The 23,231-nt window shown below is 35.3% G+C and overlaps 1 protein-coding gene and 2 pseudogenes across 1 annotated transcript; 1 reads left to right on the top strand and 2 right to left on the bottom strand.

The window, feature by feature from the left end:
- Positions 1-1,089: 1,089 nt before the first annotated feature.
- LOC148547359 (putative Ufm1-specific protease) lies at positions 1,090-10,412 on the bottom strand (annotated as a pseudogene).
- LOC107610629 (cellulose synthase A catalytic subunit 8 [UDP-forming] pseudogene) lies at positions 2,944-4,192 on the bottom strand (annotated as a pseudogene).
- An 11,469-nt stretch (positions 10,413-21,881) lies between the features above and the next one.
- Positions 21,882-22,499, top strand: LOC148547360 (uncharacterized). Its single transcript, XM_088495405.1, has one exon. The coding sequence runs from the start codon at positions 21,882-21,884 to the stop codon at positions 22,497-22,499; it is 618 nt and encodes a 205-aa protein (XP_088351531.1).
- The last annotated feature ends 732 nt before the right edge of the window (positions 22,500-23,231 follow it).

Here is a 23,231-nt window from a genome sequence, read left to right on the forward strand (position 1 = left end):
CTTCAAAGACCACGCACTTTTCTTTGGCTAGTTGCTTATAAAATTGTTTTGACAAATGAGGTTCAAGCTCGCAGACACATGACTAAAGAAGATACTTGTCTAGTTTATGCACTACAAGAAACATCGTTAAAATCGACGGCTAAGCCGTCGATAATATTAAAAATCGACGGCAAAATGGATGGTGGAGGTGGTCGCTATTAAACTTGTCGATTTTTTAAAATTCGAATAAAATCGACGGCTTGCCTAGCCGTCGATAATAATTTAATAAAATCGACATCATTTCCGTCTATAATATGAGTTTGAAAACTTTACCTTCTTACTAAAATCGACGCCTTTTTTGCCGATATTTGATTCAATAAAATCGACAACATTGCCGTCGATATTATTATATAAAATCGACGTCGTTTCTGTCGATATTTGATTCAATAAAATCCACATAACTCGACAAATTCTTTGTCTATATTTTATTTTTTTTGTCTATTTTAAATTTAAAAGCGACAACGTTACCGTCGATTTTAATAGCTATATTTTTAATTATTTTTTTATTTGAAAAATAGTAAACAATTAATGCAAATAAACTTTTAAATATAAAAATAAAATTTATACTAAATATTAGATAATGAATTTACAAACTTATTAAAATAATAAATAATCCTCTAATATAAAAGACTTAAGACAAGATAAATTTTCATAGTAGCCCTTTTTTATTAGTCAACTTAATTCTTAACGAAAGCAATAATATATTAAACTACAAAACTTTAAAAGAATCATTATTACAAAAATTAACTATTATAGTTGATGGATCCGATTCCTCTAAAGTAAAAAGGTTAATAAGATGATAAAATAATACTCTAATTATCTTGGAATACCCTTTGCTCCGTCATTTACTAGTCCAAGTAACTCAAATAGATAACAGCGGTAAATTCTATATAATAGGCTACAGTCACAGAATGTCAGTTACAAACACTAACCCAAAAGTGAGTCAACTAATTAATTGAACTATCAAATTCCAACCATGAAAAACTACCATTCCATTGCAAGAAAATTGGTACAAACTAGGAGCTGTTATCCTCCATGAAAATGATCCTATCAAACCATGTTAGGCCTCTGTGGTAGAAGGAGATTATAAAACTTATCATGCAAGAAGAAATTCTTTCCCTTGCTATCAACAGCTTTCTTCCACCCACACCATCCACCATTAACGATCTTTTTTAGCCTTCTTTGCCTAGGACTCAGCATATATTGTCCAGTTGGAACAGAAAAATCAAAGGTTAACGTTTAATCAAATTAGCGTTTAATTAACCTAAAGGTTAATGTTACCAAATACTGTAATAAGGAGAATACTTACGCCAAGAAGTTTGTCCAAAATAAAGCTCAACTCAATGGTACCAATCCAATCCCGTGTCCCAATAAAAGAAGGATCTTTATCACCAATCTCCACAAGTGACTGCTGTATTTCTCTAAGAAAGGTTGCATCTTTGTCAGTCTGAATCATTCGCACAAGTATGACATGCCAAGATTTTTATGTGATATGAATGAATTTAGGCTGGAATAGTAGATTTATAAAATCTCTTCAATGATATATATTTACTACTACATCAAACCGAAAAAAATAAAGTGCAGTATAATTTTAAACCTGAAGAGAAAATACGGAAATAAGCTAAGATTAAATTACTTCTAAGAAATATTAAAATGAAATGACATATCCCCTAGTAACAAAATCCATCCTTAAGATGAGGCAAACTGAAAATACCTATGAGAAGGAACCTCTATAGATGAGTAGTTTTGGAGTTTGAACCATGAAATGATAGTCTGGAGAGAGCGATAAACACAACCCCATCTCTATAAAATCAAAGTAAGTGATTTAATTTGTGATACTACAAAAAAATAGAGTTAAGAGCCATTTTGCTTTAATTATATTCAATTTCAAGAAGTGATTTACAACTGCATAAAACCAGATTATCTTTGTCTGATAATTTAAAACCAGTTACTCAATAATTACAAATGGAGTGTATTTGGTTATGTCATTGCAATAAAGGTCAACATGAAAAAGAAGACATGTAATTTCAAAACCATTGGGAAGCAGAAAGATGGAAATTACCGAATCATTAAAACCATCTTGAAAATAATGAAAGTATTCATAAGAACCTTGAACAAGAGAAACACTTTTCCCAGAAACTGCAAAAACCATAACATTTTCAGATGAGTCAGAGAAAAATTACACTGAGACACAGAGCAAAACAACACTTACCCCCACTGTTTGGAATCCCAATATGTACATCCCCGAGTAAAGTTGAACCTAATATTACGAAAAGAATATTAAGTAAATGAAGGCATAAAATAGAGGAAAGTATAGGAGTTATTACTAAAAAATAAACAATGAAAATGCAGATGCAATCATAATTCTCAGTACCTATAAAGCATTACAAAATAAATAAATAAATTAGATCTACTTATTACCCTTTTGTTGAGAGTTAAGACCACCAATTTTCAATTTTGAAAAATCCAAGGTGTTAGCGATTCTCAGAAGAGGTTGATCAAAAGGTAATCCCAACCTTGTGTATAAGGATCTCCTAACTTCAACTGCAGAGAGCAAAATATTTCATATAACAAAGATGCATGATAAGATCATAATGATAAATAGGAAAAGTCTGGAGATAGAATACATAAATTCTTCTATGAAACTTAACAACAGCAGACAAAATAGCCTTGTGATAATATTTTCTAAAAGAGACAGGTAAATGTTAAAAGAAATATCCTATCCATGCCAGATTACAGAAGCATACCTTACTTCATTTCTGTCTCCCCGAAACTCAGTTCATAGAAAATAGTAATTGTTGGATGCAGAACATGAGGAGGACTGAAGTGATAAGGTTTTATCTGACAATTCAAAAAATTTGTTAGTCAATAAAAAAGAAAAATGAATATGTATCTCTACATCCATTACACATAGGAATATGTTCTGTCAGTTCTGCTGATAAAGGGATTGATCTTAACCCAAACAAGAGAGAAGACTGATGCCAACAACACTGACCAAAGTATAACAATGGTTGGTGTTCTGTTCTGGCGATCCATGAGACCTTTGAGGAATGGATACAGATGAAAAATAACCCAAAATGCAAAGAAAACTTTGCCAAATAAAGGCCCCCAAGACTCATAGACTCCATTGAGTGCATCAGAGAAACCAGCAGCAACACCAACCATGTTAACTATGATCAGAGTTGTTGGAGGGATCAAGAGTGTGGTCCATTTTATGATGTAGAGTTCACCAAACTCTATGTCATCTGCAGCTTTTGCTGTGACTGTGAAGTTTGTGTCAATGCCTGCTAACATCTTCAGGAAACCTTGGAAGACGGCGAAGAGATGTGCTAAGACGCCTCCTATGACCCAAAACTGCTCGTTTTGCCATATTGCTTCGATGGTCACACCACTCCATCGAAGCTCCAAGATGCTGGTGGTTATGATGGACAGAAATAGTCCAAGAAAGAGTACACTTGCTAGGTTTGATAGCTGCATTCAATTGTCAAAATCAAAATGGTTTAAGGCTAATTAGTGTAATGGCCTAACTTCTAAGCTTATGCAGCTATGAATTGTTTTCTTTAGTGCAAGACATTATTAGTTGTAACTTGTAACAATTGTGTCTATGTTATGATGTGTTAAGAAGAATAAAAGATGATGAAACTACCGTTGGAATGATGAACTTTCCAGAGTGAAGGCAAATTGCTGGCAAGAAACAATAAGCAACAAGAGGAAGTGATGTGAAAGGATAGACAATGGTGTTTATGTAAGTTAGACTCTGAAGCCATCTGAGGCGTCCACCTACAAATCCATACCACAAAGGGTAGTGTCTGCTGAAGAAGATTTCAACTGATCCAAGGGCCCACCTAAGAACTTGGTGCAACCTATCAGACAAGTTGATTGGTGCTGACCCTTTGAATGTTGGCCTTAATGGCATGCAGTAAATTGATCTCCATCCTCTACAGTGTATCTTGAATCCAGTTAAGATATCCTCTATCACTGATCCATAAATCCAACCAATCTGAATGAATACACAACAAGAACAACACATTTTAGTTAGTAAACAAGTCAACAACACATGAATGAAACGATTAAGTCTCACCTCTTTTCCCCATTCAGTCTTCTCTTCATATCCACATCCAATTACATGAATGGCGTCCTTGATCAATCCATTAACCAATATACGAATGCATTGCCTCACTTGAGGGTGTTGTCCCAAAAGGTTAGGCAATATTGAATTCTGCAATGCATTTAACTGATCAGCTAAACCAGGGATGATTAATCTTGAAACTACATGCCTCAAGGGAAGCTTCTTAGAAGCATAGCAGAGTACATCTAGTTTAGTATCCACAACAAGGAGTCTGGCTTCATCCTGGGCTGAAGGTAATAATTCAACTTTAGTTAAAAAAATACCCAAAAAAAAATCATGCTAATATATAGGATATAGGACATCAATTTGACCCTAACTCCTGATTCTTGACCTGGAATGTACTCTGCAACAGGCACAACAGACGCTGATGATGGCCCTAAGCTGTTAAAGAGAACACTAACTTGGATGGTATCTGCATTCTAAGAAGAAGAAAATATCACAAAATGGATGATTGAAGTCATTTCACAATTCACAATGCACATGATTCATGGTAGCAGGCCAAAAAAATAAATAACCACTAAAAATAAATCACAAATACTATCATATAACATCAGCAGCAATTAAACAATTACAACAAAGAATATCATAATCAACAATTTTACTTGGAGCTAAAGTTTTCATTGCATCTCATAAGTCCTGTGCTCTATAACTTCCATCATCAAAGTATGAGTAAACTACCATTTGTACCCACGAAAGTTGAAAACGCTAATATATCTACCCATAAAAAAAGGAAATTACCATTTGTACCAATAAAAAATAGTTTTTACAAGCAAAATTATCCAAACTCTAAAAAATTAAATAAAATTCCTAAATTACCCTTCTCTCTACCACTACCACTATCATCTCCTCCCCTCCCCCCTCTCCTCTCTCTCTCTCTTTCTCTCTCTCTCTCTCTCTCTCTCTCTCTCTCTCTCAATGTTCTCATCTTTTTTCCACCACTGCCACGACCACCACTAACCCATCCTCTCTCTCTCCTTCCATTTTCTGAGCTCATCGCCGCCGCCATAATCCGTCAACTCTGCCAACTCCTTCCTCTTTCTCTTTCTCTCGCTTTCCTTCTGTGTTTTGCTTTTCTCTTTCTCTTCTGCTTCTTCGAATTCTCAACCCAGAAAAAGGGCTTCACCATCATCAACAACAACAGAACCATCTTCAGATTCTTTGCCCCCACACTCTCTCTTACCTGCAAAATCTCTTATCTTCACCACCACACCACCTCCTTCACCCAATCACCTTTCTAACCCTAACCCTCTTCACCCAGCCACTACCCCTCTATCCTTTTCTAGTCTCAAATCCCACCACCACCTCTTTCACCCAGCCACCACCTCTTTTCCCTCCAAAACTCACACACGGAGACATTACACACACACCCCCACCCGAGGAAGAAGAAGAGAAGGGGAGGGGGAGCGAGACCGCACTGACAACGTGGGGAATCGCTGTCGCTATCACATCATCGTCACCGTTGTTGAGGGAGCCCAAGGAGGAGATGCGAGCCAGAACCAAGGAAGGGGGAGCTGTCGCCGTCGCGCCCTGTTGCTGCCGGCTTCGTCACATCTGTCGCCGCCATTGATTGAGTCCGTCGCTCTCGTTGATGCTGGTCTAGAAGGAAGAGAGCGCGCAAGAGATCGGAGAAGGAGAAGAGGGCGACAGCGCCGGTGGGTGTCACTGCCACCATCGTCGTCGATGCTGTTCAGTGAGGAAGAACCGTTTTTCTCTGCTTTTTCTATTGTTGTTGTTGTTGTTGTTGTTGCTGCTGTTGCTGCATGTGAAGAAGATGATGATGGAGGTATAGTGGTGGTGGTGGTGATAGTAGTGAGATCGTGGTGGGATTTGAGATTAGAAAGGAAAATGGGGGTGGTGGCTGGGTGAAGAGGGTTAGGGTTAGAAAGGTGATTGGGTGAAGGAGGTGGTGTGGTGGTGAAGATGAGGGTAATTTAGGGATTTTAGGTAATTTTTTAGGATTTGGATAATTTTGCTTGTAAAAACCATTTTTTATGGGTACAAATAGTAATTTTCTTTTTTTTATGGGTAGATATGTCAGCGTTTTCAACTTTCGTGGGTACAAATGGTAGTTTACTCTCAAAGTATTATCAATTAATGCTACTAGCTCACAAACCCCAATTTCCAATCCCTAGATTGCTTCATTACATGGCAATGCAAAAACAATGAATTGATTGAAGTTAATTTCAAAATACAACCCCAGCAGAATATGCAAAGCAAAATTAACACCAATCCAAACTAACACTTAGAGATTAGAAGAAACAAAAATTGAATAAAACTAACCACTCGTACTCTTGAGAGGATAATATACTGGCAACTTGATCGGAAGTTCACAACGAATCAAGCAACCATTCTCCCACACATTTCTCCGAATGTTCTTCTTCAACAACTGAATCAACCTCTTCGAGGCTATTCAATTTTCCACACTCCGACACGAAAAATTTCAACTCGCCGGAACCGGCGGCGATTGCTCTGATCACCGGTCGATTATCCCCTTCCTCTTCACTGTATAGAAGCTTCCTCAGTCTGTGAACAGCATGAACTGCCGCTTGAGCGTCGGCGCCGACTCCGTAAGCAAGCTCTCCAATTACTTCAAAGCCTTTAGGAATCAATGTCCGAAGCTCCTCTGTTTACAAATTCCAAAATACGAGACAGAGAAAACAAATTATAGAGTTAAGATTCAATCTAAAACAAAAGAAAAAAATTAAAGTCGCTCAATACAAACAGAATCATTGAAAAAAGTACTGAATAAAAAAAACTTGAATTTATGCTATAGAATAATTGAAGTGAATCTGAGAAATTAGGGATTGAAGAAATTAGATACTAAGTTCTTCTGTGCTTTTTAAGTTACTTCAGGATCCAAATTAGATTAATGATTAGTACCAAAGCAATCTTTGAAGACCTATTTTGTAGTAATACTAAGCAAATTTTTTATCCAAAAAATTGATGAAAAATCAATGAAGAACAAGAGAGAGGGAGTAAGTGAGTAACTAATTTTGATTGAGCAGCACCAACAACAGTGCAGAGAGACGAAGCGATGACAGCAGCGGTGCGATGACAACAGTGATGCGACGAAAGCAGTGGAGCGACGGCGGCGCGGCTATTGAGAAGGAGGGTTGAAGTATGCGAGGTGAATTCGGGGGTAAAATAAGGGTTGATGAAAATTGAAATGGTGAATTCGGGGATATGAAGGAAACGCGGGGAGTGAGTGGGGGGGAATTTATTTTATTAATAAAAATCGACAGCATACCCGTCGATTTTAATTTGAAAAAAAACGACGTCCTAGGCGTCGATTTTAAACATTAAATCTGTACCATCCATTTAATTTTAAAAAGTGATCAAGACCGTTTAAATTTATCGACGACAAAATGTGTCGATATTTTAAATAATAAAATAGACGCTATGTTCGTCGATTTTAAAATAAAAGTATTTTCTGCTCATGCTCCGTCGACAATGTGTCGATAGTAAGGAAACGGTTAATGGATTATCAAAAAAATCGATGACTTTGCTGTCGATTTTCATATTTTATTTTTAATTATCTTTTTTAATAATATCGATAGCAAGTCGTCGAAAAATATCGACGGGAGAGATAACCGTCGATTTTTAGCGTCAAAAAATACATTTTTTCTTGTAGTGGTGGTTCTTCTTCAAAGTCTTTGCTCTACGTTCTTCGTGACTACAGAATCGCAAATAATATGTGGAAAAGCATGGATGTGTCATTGAATTTCAGTACGTTCTTTAATCTACCTCTCTTTCTCTAGTTGTTAAATAACTTATCATCTCAATCATATTAGCAAGGCATTTCTTGACCCTTGTTTTTTACTTTGCACCCTATGTTCTTTTTGATATCGTCGTAACAAGTATATTTTTTAGAGGGACAATACAATAGATGAAGGTAACATCTACGATTTGGTGGTGCACTCCGCTAAAAGTATAACTCAACGAATGAGAAGATAGCTCGGGTAAAAAAAAGAGTTGGGTGCTTTGTTGAAAAACAAATATGTTGGATCGATCAACCCCTCCTTTTATAAAGCTGAATTCTGATAGCTCTATTACAAAAGATGGTCATGTGACTTGTGGTGGTATATTAAGAGGGAGCTACTCAAATGAAGATGCAAAAAACATCTTTTTATGAAGATGCTTTGTATAAAAGTGTGATTTATTGATTTGGCCACACTTCAAATAAAAACAACACTTTTATAACATATCAAAATCTAACCCTACATTCCATTATCTAAGGGTCAAAAAGAAAAATCATCACATGAAGACAATTATAATATCTTCATGGGAGTACCCACCATATTAAGAAACCATGAAGATAAGTTATTGGCTTGTTACAGTGCAAATCTAGGTAGCTGTACAATAGCTCTAGTAGAGTTGAGGGGTATTTTATTGGGTTTGGACTTGGCCTTAAACTTTAGATACATAAATATTTGCATGAAAGTGGACTTTAAAGTAGCAGTAAATTTCTGTCTTCAAGAAACTATCAAATTGTACTCTATAAGAACGTTAGCTTTTGCTATTAAAATATAAATACTTATGCAAAAGACATGAGTTTAAGTCGAGATGTCATTTTTTCTTTTTCTATTTCCTATGTATTTCTTTAAATTTTCATGCAGATTTTATTGAAATTGCTTTTTTTTTTTAAGATAGTTTCTATCTAGTTTTCTTTTTTTTTTTAGTTTTATATTTCGTTATTGTCTATCAAAAAAGTATTAAAAAAAAACAATTTTTAAGTAATTAATTTAATTAATTCTTTAACTTTTATTTTTAGAAAATTTAAAATTTAAAATTAGAATTTAAGATATAAAATTTAAAATTTAGAATTTAGAATTTAAAATTTAATTCTCTAATTAAATTTTTGAAATATTTGTGAGTATCTGTATACATTCAAAATATAGTAACTATGATATTATTGTCCAACATTCTACGATTTCATATGCTTGATCGTTAAGATAGCTCATGCAATATGCCCGGTTAGATCTACTAAATTTTAGTATTTATATAGTTCTTGTGAATAGAAGCAATACATAAAACATACTAAAATAAATAGTTTCGATTAAAATATACTATCTCCATTCTAAGGCAACAGATGTTTGAAGTATAATGGCACAAAGATTAAATTATAATAAATAACTCTTATTTTCGAAAAAAAAATAGTAAAAAAATTTAAATTATCCTTTAGCTTATCAAATTATTACATATTAGGTAGTATTTATTTTGAGATATTATGACTAAGATTAGGAGATTGAAATTTAATATTATATTTAATAATTAAAAATAAAAATTTTAGCTCTAAATATAAAATTTTAGTTCTTTTAGTATTTTTAAAAATAAAAATACAGAAAATTAAAATTTTTAGAGACAAATAATACCAGATAGGAGAAACAAAATTATCGAGGAGTTGGTTTAAGAGTAATTATTTTTGGTGAGTGAGTGTATTTGCAAGGATTTGGATATTCAAGTTAGCATATGATTTTAGTAAGCACCAGCACATTAGAGTTATGGAACACACCTTGATTTAAAAAGGGGAAAATAAAAGACACCCTCCTTGATATGTGAGTTTTTATGCTTAATTATAGGGTATGGAAAACATGTTACAAGTTCACTATTTTAGAGAAATTTATCAAAGATATAAGTATTCACTTATTTTTATTTAATAGTTTAAATTTTTAAATAAGTAGTTTTATAAAGATATAAAATTCAATCTTTATTGATATAAAAAACAAATATTTAATCATAAAGCAAAACAAAAAGACTAAAAAAATGGCCTTTAGATAATTTATGCAAAACTAAATAGAAGAAATTCTTATGTAAAATACGTACTAGAGATATAATTATTTAGGATTAAGTACGAGTTTGGTCCTTAAGGTTTAGGCCAAAAATTTTATTTGATCTTAATTTTTTTTTGCATTTAAATTTGACCATAAGGTTCAACTTAATTTTAAAATTATTTTTTTATTTAAATCTTAAAATTTGGATCATGTTATCCGTATCGAAAAATTATAAAATAAAAAAAAAGAGTTTGAGGTTGTTACTGGAAAGAGACAGAGAGAGAAGCATAGGGAAGAAGAAGAAGGAGAAAGAGAAAGGTGGCGACGATGTTGGCAAGGGAGGATGTTGTCGTTTCTGCTTTTGTACCAGTGCTTTCATGAGTTGGTGGAGATGACGTCGACACCAACAAATTGGCGAGGGAGAACATTGCACGCCGCCATTGCCCTTTCTTCTCCTGAGCCAGTGCTTCCATCAGCGAGCGCAGACAATGTTGACAACAGTAGATCGGCAAGGGAGGACCTCGCGTGCCGTCGTTGCTCCTCCTCCAATTCATTGTTTCCTTGTTTGCGACTTCTGTTTTGAATTTTCCATTGTTGGGGAGTAATTCCAATGGAGGTAGCCACTGAACTGGTTGCTGGAGATGTTGAGGGACTTAAGGCTGCTCATGTTGCTGACGTCAATGGCGCCGGTGAAGTTGTCGAAAAGGGATAGGTGGGTGAGATTGTCTAGTTGAGAGATTAAAGGAGAAACAGAACCGTAGAGGTTGGAATCTACAAAGTCGACAGTAACGATTCTCTTCCGGTGGCATTGAATTCTGGTCCAAGAACAAACGGTGACCAGATTGAAAGTGTTCTAGTTGTTGAGAGCTGGGTTTGGGAATTGAAATCCTTCTTTGAGTGAATCAAGTGCATGGAAAGCACTGAGCAGGGATGAAGAAGAAGAAGCAGAGTAAGAGAGGAGACGAGGAGATCGTGATAGGTGGGGTGAGAGTATATTTGTCCAAAGAATGATTTTAAAACTAAGTTGAATCTTAGGGAAAATTTAAACGCAAAAAAAAAAAAAAAAACAACAGTTAGGGAGGCATAAAATTTTTGACCTAAATCTTAGGGACCAAAATCATAATTAACCCAATTATTTATGTATCTATTTAATAGCTTAAGTTTTTAGGATAAATGATTCAATCAATTTTTTAACCAATAGAATAAGATAAAAAAAAAAAACCTTTTGAGTTATGTACCATTGAAATAAGATTGGATCCTTTTAAATTCAAGTCCTAAGTTATAAGGGTTGTTAGAGATATAATCGTTCATATGCTGTTTTTTATCAGTTTAAGTTTATAGAAAAAGTAATATCATGATATAGTATTAGAATTTTATAATTAAAAGGTCTAGAGTTTGACCCTTCTTGAACTACAAAAAAAAATAATAATAAAAGAATATGTGAGATATATAATCATTCATGTGCTTTTTTCTATCAACTTAAATTTTTGGGATAAATAATTTTATAACAAGAGTAAAATATTATTTTGTTCTCTAATGTTTAAACTAAAATAAAAATTATTCTTAAGTTCTTTTATTTTTAAAAATCATTTCTAACGTTTTTGGTGTTGGTGGGTCCCCAACTAAGTGGGGCCCACATATTATAAAACAAAAAAAAAAAATAAAAGAAAGTGGTTTTAAACTACGAGAGAAGGAGAATGAGAGAGAGAGAGAGAGAGAGAGAGAGAGAGAGAGAGAGAGAGAGAGAGAGAGAGAGAGAGAGAGAGAGAGAGAGAGAGAGAGAGAGAGAGAGAGAGAGAGAGAGAGAGAGAGAGATGAAGCAGAGCCTTCGTCGAAGGAGAAGAAGATAATTGGGGGAAAGGGCAAGCCATTTTTTATCCGATTGAATCGGTAAACTTGGTCAATTTTTTTTATAAAATTTTAGTATGCTATTCCTGGTGTAGAGATGAACATTAGGATATAACTTGCTAGTTGTATTATCATCTCTTTTGTCTGATTTGAGATACCTACTTTGTGGAGGGTTTATATTGATTCCATCAGTTTTGATGATGTATTTCGTTGATTGTTGAGATGTTCTAGTGTCACTAGGAAGACTGTTTGTGTACCCATTATTCTGATAGTGAAAGATTTTTATAGACTAGGTCCTGTGGATTTTTTGTCCCTCTTTTGGGAGTTTTTCCACGTTAAAATTTTGGTGTCTGATTATTTAATTTCTGCCATTACATTTGCTGCTTGGAGTATCTTTGGTATTGCCTATTTAATCACACAGGTTGTGAAAAATTTATTTTTGGTGCTTCCGCTGTTAGACAGGTTCTTGTTTGAATCTTTGTTGAGTTTTTCCAACAAAGTGGTATCTAGAACTTTGGTTGTTTATCTCTGTGATGATTAAATGGAGAAAAATACTCATGGGCCAAATATGGTCAAATTGAATTCCCAAAATTACTCGATTTGGAAGACCTTCATGGAAGATATGTTGTATAGCAAGGACTTGTATGATCTTGTGGAGGGGGATAAATCCAAAGGTACCAAATCCGATGCTGAATGGAAGAAGCTGAATCAGAAGGCAGTTGCTTTGATTAGACAGTGGCTTGATCTTAGCGTGTATCCACATGTTGATACCAAAACGAATGTTGAGAATATGTGGAATAAATTGAAGGAGTTATATGAGAGGAAGAATGTGCAAAATAAAGCATTCTTGATTAGGAAGCTTGTCAATATGAAGTATATTGAAGGTAAATCAATGCCGAAGCACTTGAGAATTTTTCAGGAGACGGTAAACCAACTGAAAAATAATGAAATCACTTTGAATGATGAGTTTCAAGCCTTGTTGTTGTTGAGCTCTTTGCCTGATAGTTGAGAAGTTCTGGTTGTGACACTGACTAACTCAGCTCCAAATGGAATGTTGATGTTAACAATGGTTAAAGAGAGCATGTTGAATGAAGAAGCCAGAAGAAGAGAGCGAGGTTTGACTAATGCCTCCTCCCAATCAGAAGCACTTATTTTAGAGTCACGGGGGAGAAGTCAAAGTAGAAAACCTCATAGTTTCGACAAGTCAGAGAGTCGAAGTAAGTCAAGAGGAAAGTACAAGCCAAGAAAGGAGTTCATTTATCACTATTGTGGCAAGCCGAGGTATATCAAGAGGTATTGTAGGTTCTTGAAAAGAGAACAATCAAGGGGAAGAAACGAAGACAAAGGTAAAGATAGTGATAAAGAAACTGCTATTGTTTTTGAAGATGTTCTTATCACATATGATGAAAATTATGTGAATCTTGTCTGTGATGATTCCCCTTGAATTATGGACTCAGGTGTCTCATGTCATGTCACTCCAAGGCGTAAATTTTTCACTTCCTATACTGCTAAAAATTTTGGCAAGATCAAATTAGGAGATAAAGGAGTGTGTGATATCATTGGTATGGGTGATATGTGGCTTGAAACTAACACGGGATGCAAGTTGCAATTGAAGAATGTTAGGCATGCGCCAGATATGCGATTCAATCTTATTTTAGTGAAGGCATTGGATCAAGAGGGGTATTGCACTTCCTTTGGTAGTAGAAAATGCAAGATTACCAAAGGGGCTCTCATTGTTGCTAAAGAAGACAATAGTCTCACTACTCTCTATCGGTTGCAAACAAAGTTGTGCAAAGAAGAGATGAATGTAGCTGATGATTCCTCTTCTGATTTGTGGCATATACGTCTTGGTCACTTGAGCCAGAAAGGACTAAGCGTCTTAGCTAAGAAGCACTCACTTCCCGTGAAAGGTAAAACTTTAAATACTTGCACTCATTGTTTTGTTGGAAAGCATGCTAGAATATCATTTTATAATTCTGGAACTCATAGGAGATCACATGGTCTAGATTTAGTTCACACTGATGTTTGCACTATGGATGCTAAGACACTAGGTGGTGCATCATATTTTGTTACTTTTATTGATGATTATTCTGGAAAAAGTGTGGGCTTTTGTTTTGAAATCTAAAGACTAGGTGCTTGGTATCTTCAAACACTTTCATGCAACTGTTGAAAGAGAAACAGGAAGGAAATTGAAATATGTTCGAGCAGATAATGGTGGTGAATACAGGGGTCTATTTGAAGAGTATTGTAAAGGACATGGGATCAAGCTTGAGAAGATGGTTCCTAAGACTCCTCAACATAATGGAGTTTCAGAGAGAGAATGAATCGCACTATCAATGATAGAGTCAGGTGTATGCTTTCTCATGCAAAGTTGCCTAAATCCTTTTGGGGGTGAAGCGATGAGGACTGCAGTAGATCTGATCAACATTTCTCCTTCAATTCCATTTAATGGTGATGTTCCAGAGAAAGTTTGGAGAGGAAAAAATGTCTCCTATAGTCACTTGCGGGTGTTTGGCTGTAGGGCTTTTGTTCACATTCTAAGAGATGAAAGGTTCAAATTGGATGGAAAGTCAAAGCAGTGTATCTTCATGGGTTATGGTCACGAAGACTTTGGTTACAGATTATGGGATCCAGTGAGTAAGAAGATAATTAGAAGTCGATATGTGATTTTTCTTGAAGACCAAACTATTGAAGATCTTGAGAAGACAGATAAGCCAACAATAATTGTTAGACGTTCTGCTAATGATGAACCTGGTCCTTCCACTAGACCTCCTGTTTATGGGGGAGATGTACAAGTTGATAATGATGGTGATGATTTGCATGATGAACCTATACCTCAACCTGAGGTGCCAGATGCAGAAGTTCTACCAGATGTTGAAGTTCTACCTGAATCACCGGTTGAGCTTGAATTGAGAAGATATACTAGAGAGCGTCATCTTACTCAGAAATACTCTCCTCATGAGTATGTGATGAACACTGAGACTGGGGAGCCAAAAAGCTATCAGGAAGCTATGTCTGATGAGTATAAGGAAGAATGGTTGAAGGTCATGCAAGAAGAAATAAAATCCTTGCATGAGAATCATACTTTTGAATTGGTGATGCTACCAAAGGGTAAGAGAGAATTCAAGAATAAATGGGTGTTCAAATTGAAAGCGGATGAAAATGTCTCACGGCCAAGGTACAAAGCTCGATTGATTATGAAAGGCCTTAAGTAAAAGAAAGGTATTGATTTTGAGGATATTTTTTCTCCAGTTGTGAAGATGTCCTCTATTCGAGTTGTGCTTGAATTGGCGGCTAGCTTGAATTTAGAGGTTGAGCAGCTTGATGTGAAAACTGCATTCCTTCACGGTGACATAGATAAAGAAATTTATATGGAGCAACCAGAGGGTTTCGAGGTTAAAGGAAAGGAGCATCTTGTATGCAAGTTGAAAAAGAGCTTATATGGGATGAAGCAAGCGCCAAGGCAGTAGTACACGAAGTTTGATTCCTTCATGGAAGGTCATGGGTATAGTAAGATTTCTTCTGATCATTGTGTGTATGTTAAGAAATTCTTTGATGGTAATTTTATAATTCTCTTGCTTTATGTTGATGATATGTTGATTGTTGGTCATGACATTAAGAAGATTGAAAGTCTCAAGAAAGATTTGAACAAATCCTTTGCTATGAAGGATTTGGGTCCCACAAAGAAAATTCTTGGTATGAGTATCACTCGTGACAAGAAGAATGGAAAAATGTGGTTGTCGCAGCAGAAGTACTTTGAGAAGGTTTTAGAGAGGTTTAGCATGAGTAATTCTAAACCTGTTAGTACTCCACTTGCTAGCCATTTCACGTTGAGTTCGCAGCAATGCCCTACAAGTGAGAAAGAGAAAGCAGAAATGAAGAAGATTCCATATGCATCTGCAGTTGGCAGTTTGATGTATGCTATGATTTGCACCAGGCCGGATATTGCTCATGCCATTGGAGTTGTTAGTCGATTTCTCTCTAATCTTGACAAGGAACACTGGCAAGCAGTGAAGTGGATTCTCAAATACCTTAATGGTACTTTTAGAGTTTGTTTATACTTTAGAAGTGGCCAACCTATGTTGGATGGTTACACAGATGCGGATATGGCTGGGGATCTTGATTCAAGAAAGTCTACTTCTGGTTATACGATTACTTTTGCAGGGGGAGCTGTGTCGTGGCAATCTCAACTTCAGAAATGTGTTGCTTTATCTACTACAGAGGCAAAATACATTGCTGTTGTTGAAGCTTCTAAGGAACTCTTGTGGATGAAGAAATTCCTACAAGAGTTAGGAATAATTCAAGAGAAGTTTGTGTTATTTTGTGATAGTCAGAGTGCTATCCATTTCAGCAAGAATCCGACGTTTCGCACTACAAGAAAAAGCAATATTTATAACAAAAAAATTGTTACAGAAAACCGAAATTTTGAAACAAAAGGAATTTGTAACAAAAAAAGGGCCGTTGCAGTATGTCCCGTTACAAAAAATTTTTGTAACAAAAAATGGAACTGTTACAATTCAAAGTAATATTTTGTAAAAAAAATGTTTGATAAAAAAAAATCGAAATTCGTTACAAAAGTGATAATAAATTTTGATCTTCAAAATATTTTTAGTAACAATATATTTTTTCCTATCATAAAATTTTGTTACAAAATATAACTTAATTTTGTAACATTTTTTTCTTTAATGTTTCTTTAGTTACAAAAGCACAATATTTATTTTGTAATATTTTTTAATACAAATTACATGCATAATTTACTAAATTAATTTTTTAATTAACTGATATATTAACTACTTTACTGAGCAAGTCAACATTTATATAATATGTAAAAATATAGATAATTCAAACATGCTTCATTTAACTAAAATTGTTCTAAAACAAAATAACATTAGTGTCTACATTGATTAGTTCTACAAGTTATATTTCTTACACAAGTTCAACCAAAAGTTAAAAGTCTAACAAAGATTAATGTCTCTATGAATCAAAATATTCTTGAGTCCTTTAGGTAGTATGTTGTCACCATTTTAGCACTCCTGTAAATGAAAAAAATCGAAAACAAAAAATTAGAAACAAGATATAACACCAATTATAATTTTTTCCATTAACCTTTATCCAAAAATTTTAGAAAAATTTTGGCAAAACCTCCCCTAAAACTTGGATATTTCCACTGCCTACGGTTCTATCATAAACAACCAATTCATTACTTATTTCTAAGCCATTACACAACCAAATTTATCAAACCAAATAATAGGACATTTGTTATTTCTTAACCATGACACAAATAAAATGTAATAAATAGATCCATATACAATTAAACTATCCTTTCGTTTCCGTTGTTCTATTTCTTATAAAAAAAAGTATATCTTTTTTTACAAATAAATTAGCTAACAGTAATTTAAAAACCTTATTATGTGTGACATTCATGAAAAGGGTAAAGAAATGAAAAATAGATTCATATGCAAGCACATGCACACACAAGCCCTACATATTCCGATATATCAATAATACTTATCAAGTACAAGCACATAATTAACGTTATATAATTTTAGCCTGATAATATATCAATTCAAAATAACCGATAACATGGTGAGTAAAATTGTAATGCACCTTTCCACAAAAATACCAAGTAAAGCAGCTCCTCCTTTCTCAAAACCCTCTTGGGAATCAACCGGATGGAAGTGATTTGAATCAACTTCTTTAATCCTTCTTTTTCTTTGCGAATCAGGCTTTTTCCCATGATAAATCGAGTCATAATACCTTTTTATGGTAGTTTTAAAATCATCTTGCCCTCCCACTCATGATTTTTCATGTCAAGTACCAACAAAATACAGATTATTCAAGCAACCAAAATAATTGGCAAGAGACAAGAAAATCAACTTCACATATAAATCATCTCAACTTCAATGCTGTGGAGAAAAATAAAATGAATCAACAAAAACTAATAGATCTAAAACATATTCTGAAAGCACTTGGAAGAAGATAGATAGCTCACCAACATAAAGGGGCTTTTCTGCATTTAGTTGAGACCATTGACCTGTGTCAGACTAACGGTTGCATAATTTCTCCATGTTTGCAATATCAAAATCCTTTCAGGTAAACAAATAATGTAAATCATCCCCCTCCCTCAAACAAAAACTCTTTATCATTTGAGACAAATTTTTTGTTACAAATGCATTATTTTCTTGTAGTGTTCATTCCAGATCGAAGCACATAAAGGTGAGGTATCATTGGATACGTCAAGCGCTTGAGATGAAGTCATATGCACTTGAGAAGATCCATACTGATGATAATAGTTTAGATATGATGACTAAGAGTTTACCTGCAATGAAGTTTGATTCTTGCAAAGAGAAGGCGGGCTTGCTGGAGCAGCCTATCCCCACTTGAGTTGGTAAGGGGAGATTTTTTGGTGGATTTCCAAATAAGTGGGGTCCATATATTATAAAATAAAAGAAAAAATAAATGAAAGAAAGTGGTTTTAAGCCATGAGAGAGAGAATGAGTTTGGAAACTCATTTGAAAGAGAGAGAGAGAAACGAAGTAGAGCCTTCGTCGAAGGAGAAGAAGAAAATTAGGGGAAAATGGTAAGCTATTTTTTATCCGATTGAACCGGTAAACTTGCTCCATTTCTTATGAAATTTTAGTATGTTATTTCTGGTGTAGAGATGAACATTAGGATATAACTTGCTAGTTGTATTGCCTTCTCTTTTGTCTTATTTGAGATACCCACTTTTTGGAGGATTTATGTTGATTCCATCAGTTTTGATGATGTATTTCGTTGATTGTTGAGATGCCCTAGTGTCACTAGGAAGACTGTTTGTGTACTCATTATTCTGTTAGTGGAAGATTTTTCTGGACTAAGTCCTGTGGATTTTTTGTCCCTCTTTTAGAGATTTTCCCACATTAAAATTCTGGTGTCTGATTATTTAATTTTTGCCATTACATTTGCTGCTTGAAGTATCTTTGCTATTGCCTATTTAATCGCACAGGTTGTGAAAAATTATTTTTGGTGCTTCCGCTGTTAAACAGGTTTTTGTTTGAACCTTTGTTGAGTTTTCTCAACATTTGGAACTTTTTAATATCGTCACTCTTCCAAAATTATCCCTCCTTCCCTAACCTATTAATTAGTTTATCACCACCATCACCAAAAGAAACCACCCTTTAGTGCTACAAAAACTTTACAAATACTTTTCTAAATATGAGACGCACTACAAGGAAACGAACCATTTAAGACTCTTTTGGTCTATAAGTACTTTGCCCTCATAAGATCCACCCAAAGTTTTCTTGGCAATGCACAATTGTCAAACCAGCATTTCAAGTAAGAATATATTCGCACAAGCAGAATCCTTAATTTCTAAACCGCTAAACTTTTTTGGGGTGACCGATTTCTTCCAATTGACAAGATTGAGATCTTTACTATTCAATACCCTTCTAGAGAAACTGAAGCATCGTAAAGATAATTATCACAAACCCAATTAGAAAAGAGAGAAACATGCATGTGATAAATAGGAACAAAAACTGCAACCGAATGAATTAAGCATAACCTCTTAGTTCTGTTAAATAGCTTACCTTTTCAACTTGTTAGTCTATCCATCACCTTCTCAATCATATCATGAAAAGGCGCTCATTCTAGAACGAGGATGATTAAGGTTCACTCAAGAATATCTCTGCCTAGGTCTATGACAAATCTAATAGAGGAAACATTAACAAAGTACTTTAGAAGCCTTAACTTGCAAAAAAATTGAAAGAGTGTAACACAGTTTGCAACTGGGACTTAATAGCTTTATAGAACAACAAACAGTCATTAGCAAACACCAAATGAAAAGATTTTAGCCCACCTATAGTGATAGACACTGATTCCACAAACCATCAACCATCTGTTGAGAAATAAAACAAATTGTTCTTTCCATACAAAATACAAATAACTAGGGCAACATTGGATCACCCTATCTCAGTTAGGAGCGTAAGCAAAAATAGATAATTGGATTAAATCTAATCCGACCTAATTATGTTGAGTATTATACCGACAAATAAAATCTAATTACATCCAACCTTAATTGATTTGAGTATCAGATTTTGGATCGTAAAACTCAAAACGACTTAATTACTTAATATTATATTAAAAAATAAAAATATAGTATTTATATAGCCTTTAGTAACCTTAGTGTCACCTCAACCACTATATCTCTTTTCCCTCCTTATTATTTATTTTTACTTTTTTTTTCTTTTTTTTTTTCCAGTTTTTCTCATTTTTATTCTTCATACAAATTTAATTCTAATCGGTTACTATCCCAATCAATCAAATCCAGATTTGATCAGTTCGGGTTCAATCGCCAAAACATACTAACCCAATCCGATTAAATTTAATCGGTTTAATTTTTAAATTTATTCGAATCCGATCTAATTGAGTCCAATTATACTTCTAGTCTCAATTCTTTTTTAAGAGTAAAACTATCCAGTCTAATACTATTCAAAAGAACAAATAAAAAAAAAGTTCGGATGTAAGACGTAATCAAATTAAACATGAATATAGAAAAAACAAATTTAAAGGTATTTTCGAAAACTTCCAATCAACCCTATAATAAATTTTTTAAAGATTAATTTTAAAAATAAAAATACTTTGATTGATTGTGTATGCTTAAAGTCTAGAATTTTTCATGAGATAATAATATCCTCAAGAGCACCTTAATTCGGAAAACTAATCCTATAAATTTAATCATCAAATTGAAAATATAAAAAAAGGTTTTTATTAATATATTTTAGTCTTTGCTCTGTTAGGGTTTCTTAACGGAGTTTCTAGTGCCGTCAAGGCTACATTGTCAACATCAATTAAATCTCAATACAAGTCTACGTAATCTGCATGGCTGAGACAACGAGGGATGAAGATCGGATCGAGGAAGACAATTGGAAAGGAGGTAGGAATGTGATTCTACTGGAAGAGGCAGACATATCAGAAGGTATTAACGCTTGCTCCAATAGTCTTTATGGCAGACTCTTTGCTTCTAAAACCTTCTCAATTGGAACCATGGGGAATGCTTTAAAGGCTATATGGGAAAACCCGGAAGGATTTAGCGTGAGTGAAAAAGGGGATAATTCCTTCCAATTCTTTTTTAATAAAGAAGTGGATGTCTTGCGTGTTGAACGTGGTTCTCCATAGCTATTCAAAGATTATGTGCTCCATGTCAAGAGATGGAAGGAAGATCAGAACTGTGATGAAGAGATTATTTCCAATTTTTCAGTTTGGGTTCAATTTTGGGGTTTGCCAGAATCGTTTAAAACCCTCGAAGTTGGACGTAAATTGGGAGAGAATCTGGGCACAATGTTGTAGGTAGGTAAATTTCAGATGCGAGGCAGAGAAACTAGGATTGTGAAAGCCAAAACCAATATTGATGCTGCCAGGCAAGTGAGAGATTAGTTAATAGTGGCAGGACCTAATAAAAAGGAGGTAGAAGTGGCACTGCGCTATGAGAGACTTGGAAAGTTCTGTATCTATTGCGCAAAATTGGGGCACGAGGTGAAAAACTGCCATGATCTGCTGAAGGACACAGAGAGTGATATGGTAAAAGAGGATGACATTGGCGAATGGGTTAAAGCCAGCCAAGTGGGAACGCGAATCTACTCTGAAGGAGAAAGAACATTCAACAACTCAACCCGAAACCAGAATAAGGCCACTCAACGTAAGAAAAAACCGGTCTTAAACTGCTTATTGGAAGAATTTGCAGGGATGTCAATGAAAGAAGGGAAACAAAGTTTGAAACCACAAGACACTGGTAACAGGGCAGCACCTGAGTCACCTCAATCAGCCAATTCTAGAACAGAATACATGGAGGTTATCATAGCTGGTCAGGCCAATACCAAGGAGGATGAAGGGCAGCTTATGCAATTCGCTATTGGGCAGTGTCTCACCACAGAAAAAGGTAGGAAGTGGAAAAGGTTAGCAAGACAAGGTGCTGCAGAGTCAGATACTAAAAGTGAACCCAAAAAAAGGTTGATGAGTGGTATAGTTGAAGGATCTACAAAGAAAGCAAGAACAGAGGATGAAAATGCAGTTGAACAGATGGTGGAGGGTGCCAGCCTACAAATGGCACCCAAGGCGCTATGAGAATTATAGTTTGGAATTGTCGGGGTTTGGGGAGACCCCTGACAATTCACACCTTAAAAGGGATATGTAAATCCCACTCCCCCGAGATTGTGTTTATAAGTGAAACAAAGAACCAATCTCGACAGGTGGAAGCAAAACTTTGGGTATGCGGCTACGAAAACTGGCATATTGTTAACCCGACAGGAGTGGCAGGAGGACTTGTGCTAGCTTGGAAGGACAGCATCAGTGTTCAAATTATTAGCAGTGGAGAATTCTTTGTGACAGCCGAAATTAAGGAAGTCGAAAGCAGTGAGGTATGGGCGTTCATTGGTGTCCATTTGAGTTGTTCAGAACAAATTCGATCCTTACAATTTGAGGAGCTTACAACAATGAGCCAACACCTGGAAGAAAAAGTGGTAATAGCAGTCGATTTTAATGCTATAACAAGCCAAGCGGAAAAGGAGGGTGGAAGCCAAAAATCAGCAACCACCATTGCAACATTCACTAATTTTATTGACAGTAACAAATTAGTGGATATTGGAATGGTGGGGCACCCTTTCACGTGGACAAATCGAAGACAAGGAGAGGATCTGGTGAAGGAGAGGCTTGACCGCTATTTAGTTGGGATGAAATAGAAGTTGAAGTTTCCGAATGCAGTGGTGCATAGGCTCACAGAGTCAGGCTTGGATCATGCTCCAATTTTGATGGAAACCGAACCTCAATCCTGGCATAGTAAAAGGCGGTTTAAATACCAGGAACGTTGGTGTGGAGAAGAGGATGTCAAGAGAATTGTCAGTGAAGTGTAGAGAATGAAAGTTGTAGGCTCGGCTATGTTCTCCTTGGCCCAAAAGTTGAAAGTTTGTAGACATAGACTAGTTCAATGGCAGAAAACTCACAAAGCAAACTCCCGGAAAGAAATTGAGGACCTTCAAGCTAAACTAGAGGAGTTGCGGGTGGCTGGAATCAATGGGGGAGAGGAGGTTACCAGTTTGGAGGAGAAGTTGGAGCTGGCATATTTGAAAGAAGAGAGCTATTGGCGAGAAAAATATAGAATCAAGTGGCTAAAAGAAGGAGATCAGAACACTAGATTCTTTCACCAGAAATTTCAATCAAGGATGCGAAGGAACAGAATTTGGAGATTAGTGGGGAGGGACAATGAGATTGCATCGAAACCGGAGGATATTGCAAAGGTAGCTGAGGACTACTTTTGCAATATTTTTACTTCTTGTTTGGCTTATCTGAATCCATACTTAGAGGATTTGGAGCCTAATGTTACAGCTTCCATGAACCGTAGGCTCCAAAGGCCAGTAACTATGGATGAGGTCAAAAGAGCTACATTTAGTGTTCATGCTCAGAGTGCTCCTGGT

Source organism: Arachis ipaensis, chromosome B8, assembly GCF_059453495.1.
Source record: "Arachis ipaensis isolate K30076 ecotype BB chromosome B8, ASM5945349v1, whole genome shotgun sequence".
Taxonomy (NCBI): Eukaryota; Viridiplantae; Streptophyta; class Magnoliopsida; order Fabales; family Fabaceae; genus Arachis; species Arachis ipaensis.

What these genes read in the sequence shown, in the direction of transcription:
- LOC148547360 (XM_088495405.1), top strand. Translation starts at nt 21,882, where the DNA reads ATGAGAATTATAGTTTGGAATTGTCGGGGTTTGGGGAGACCCCTGACA.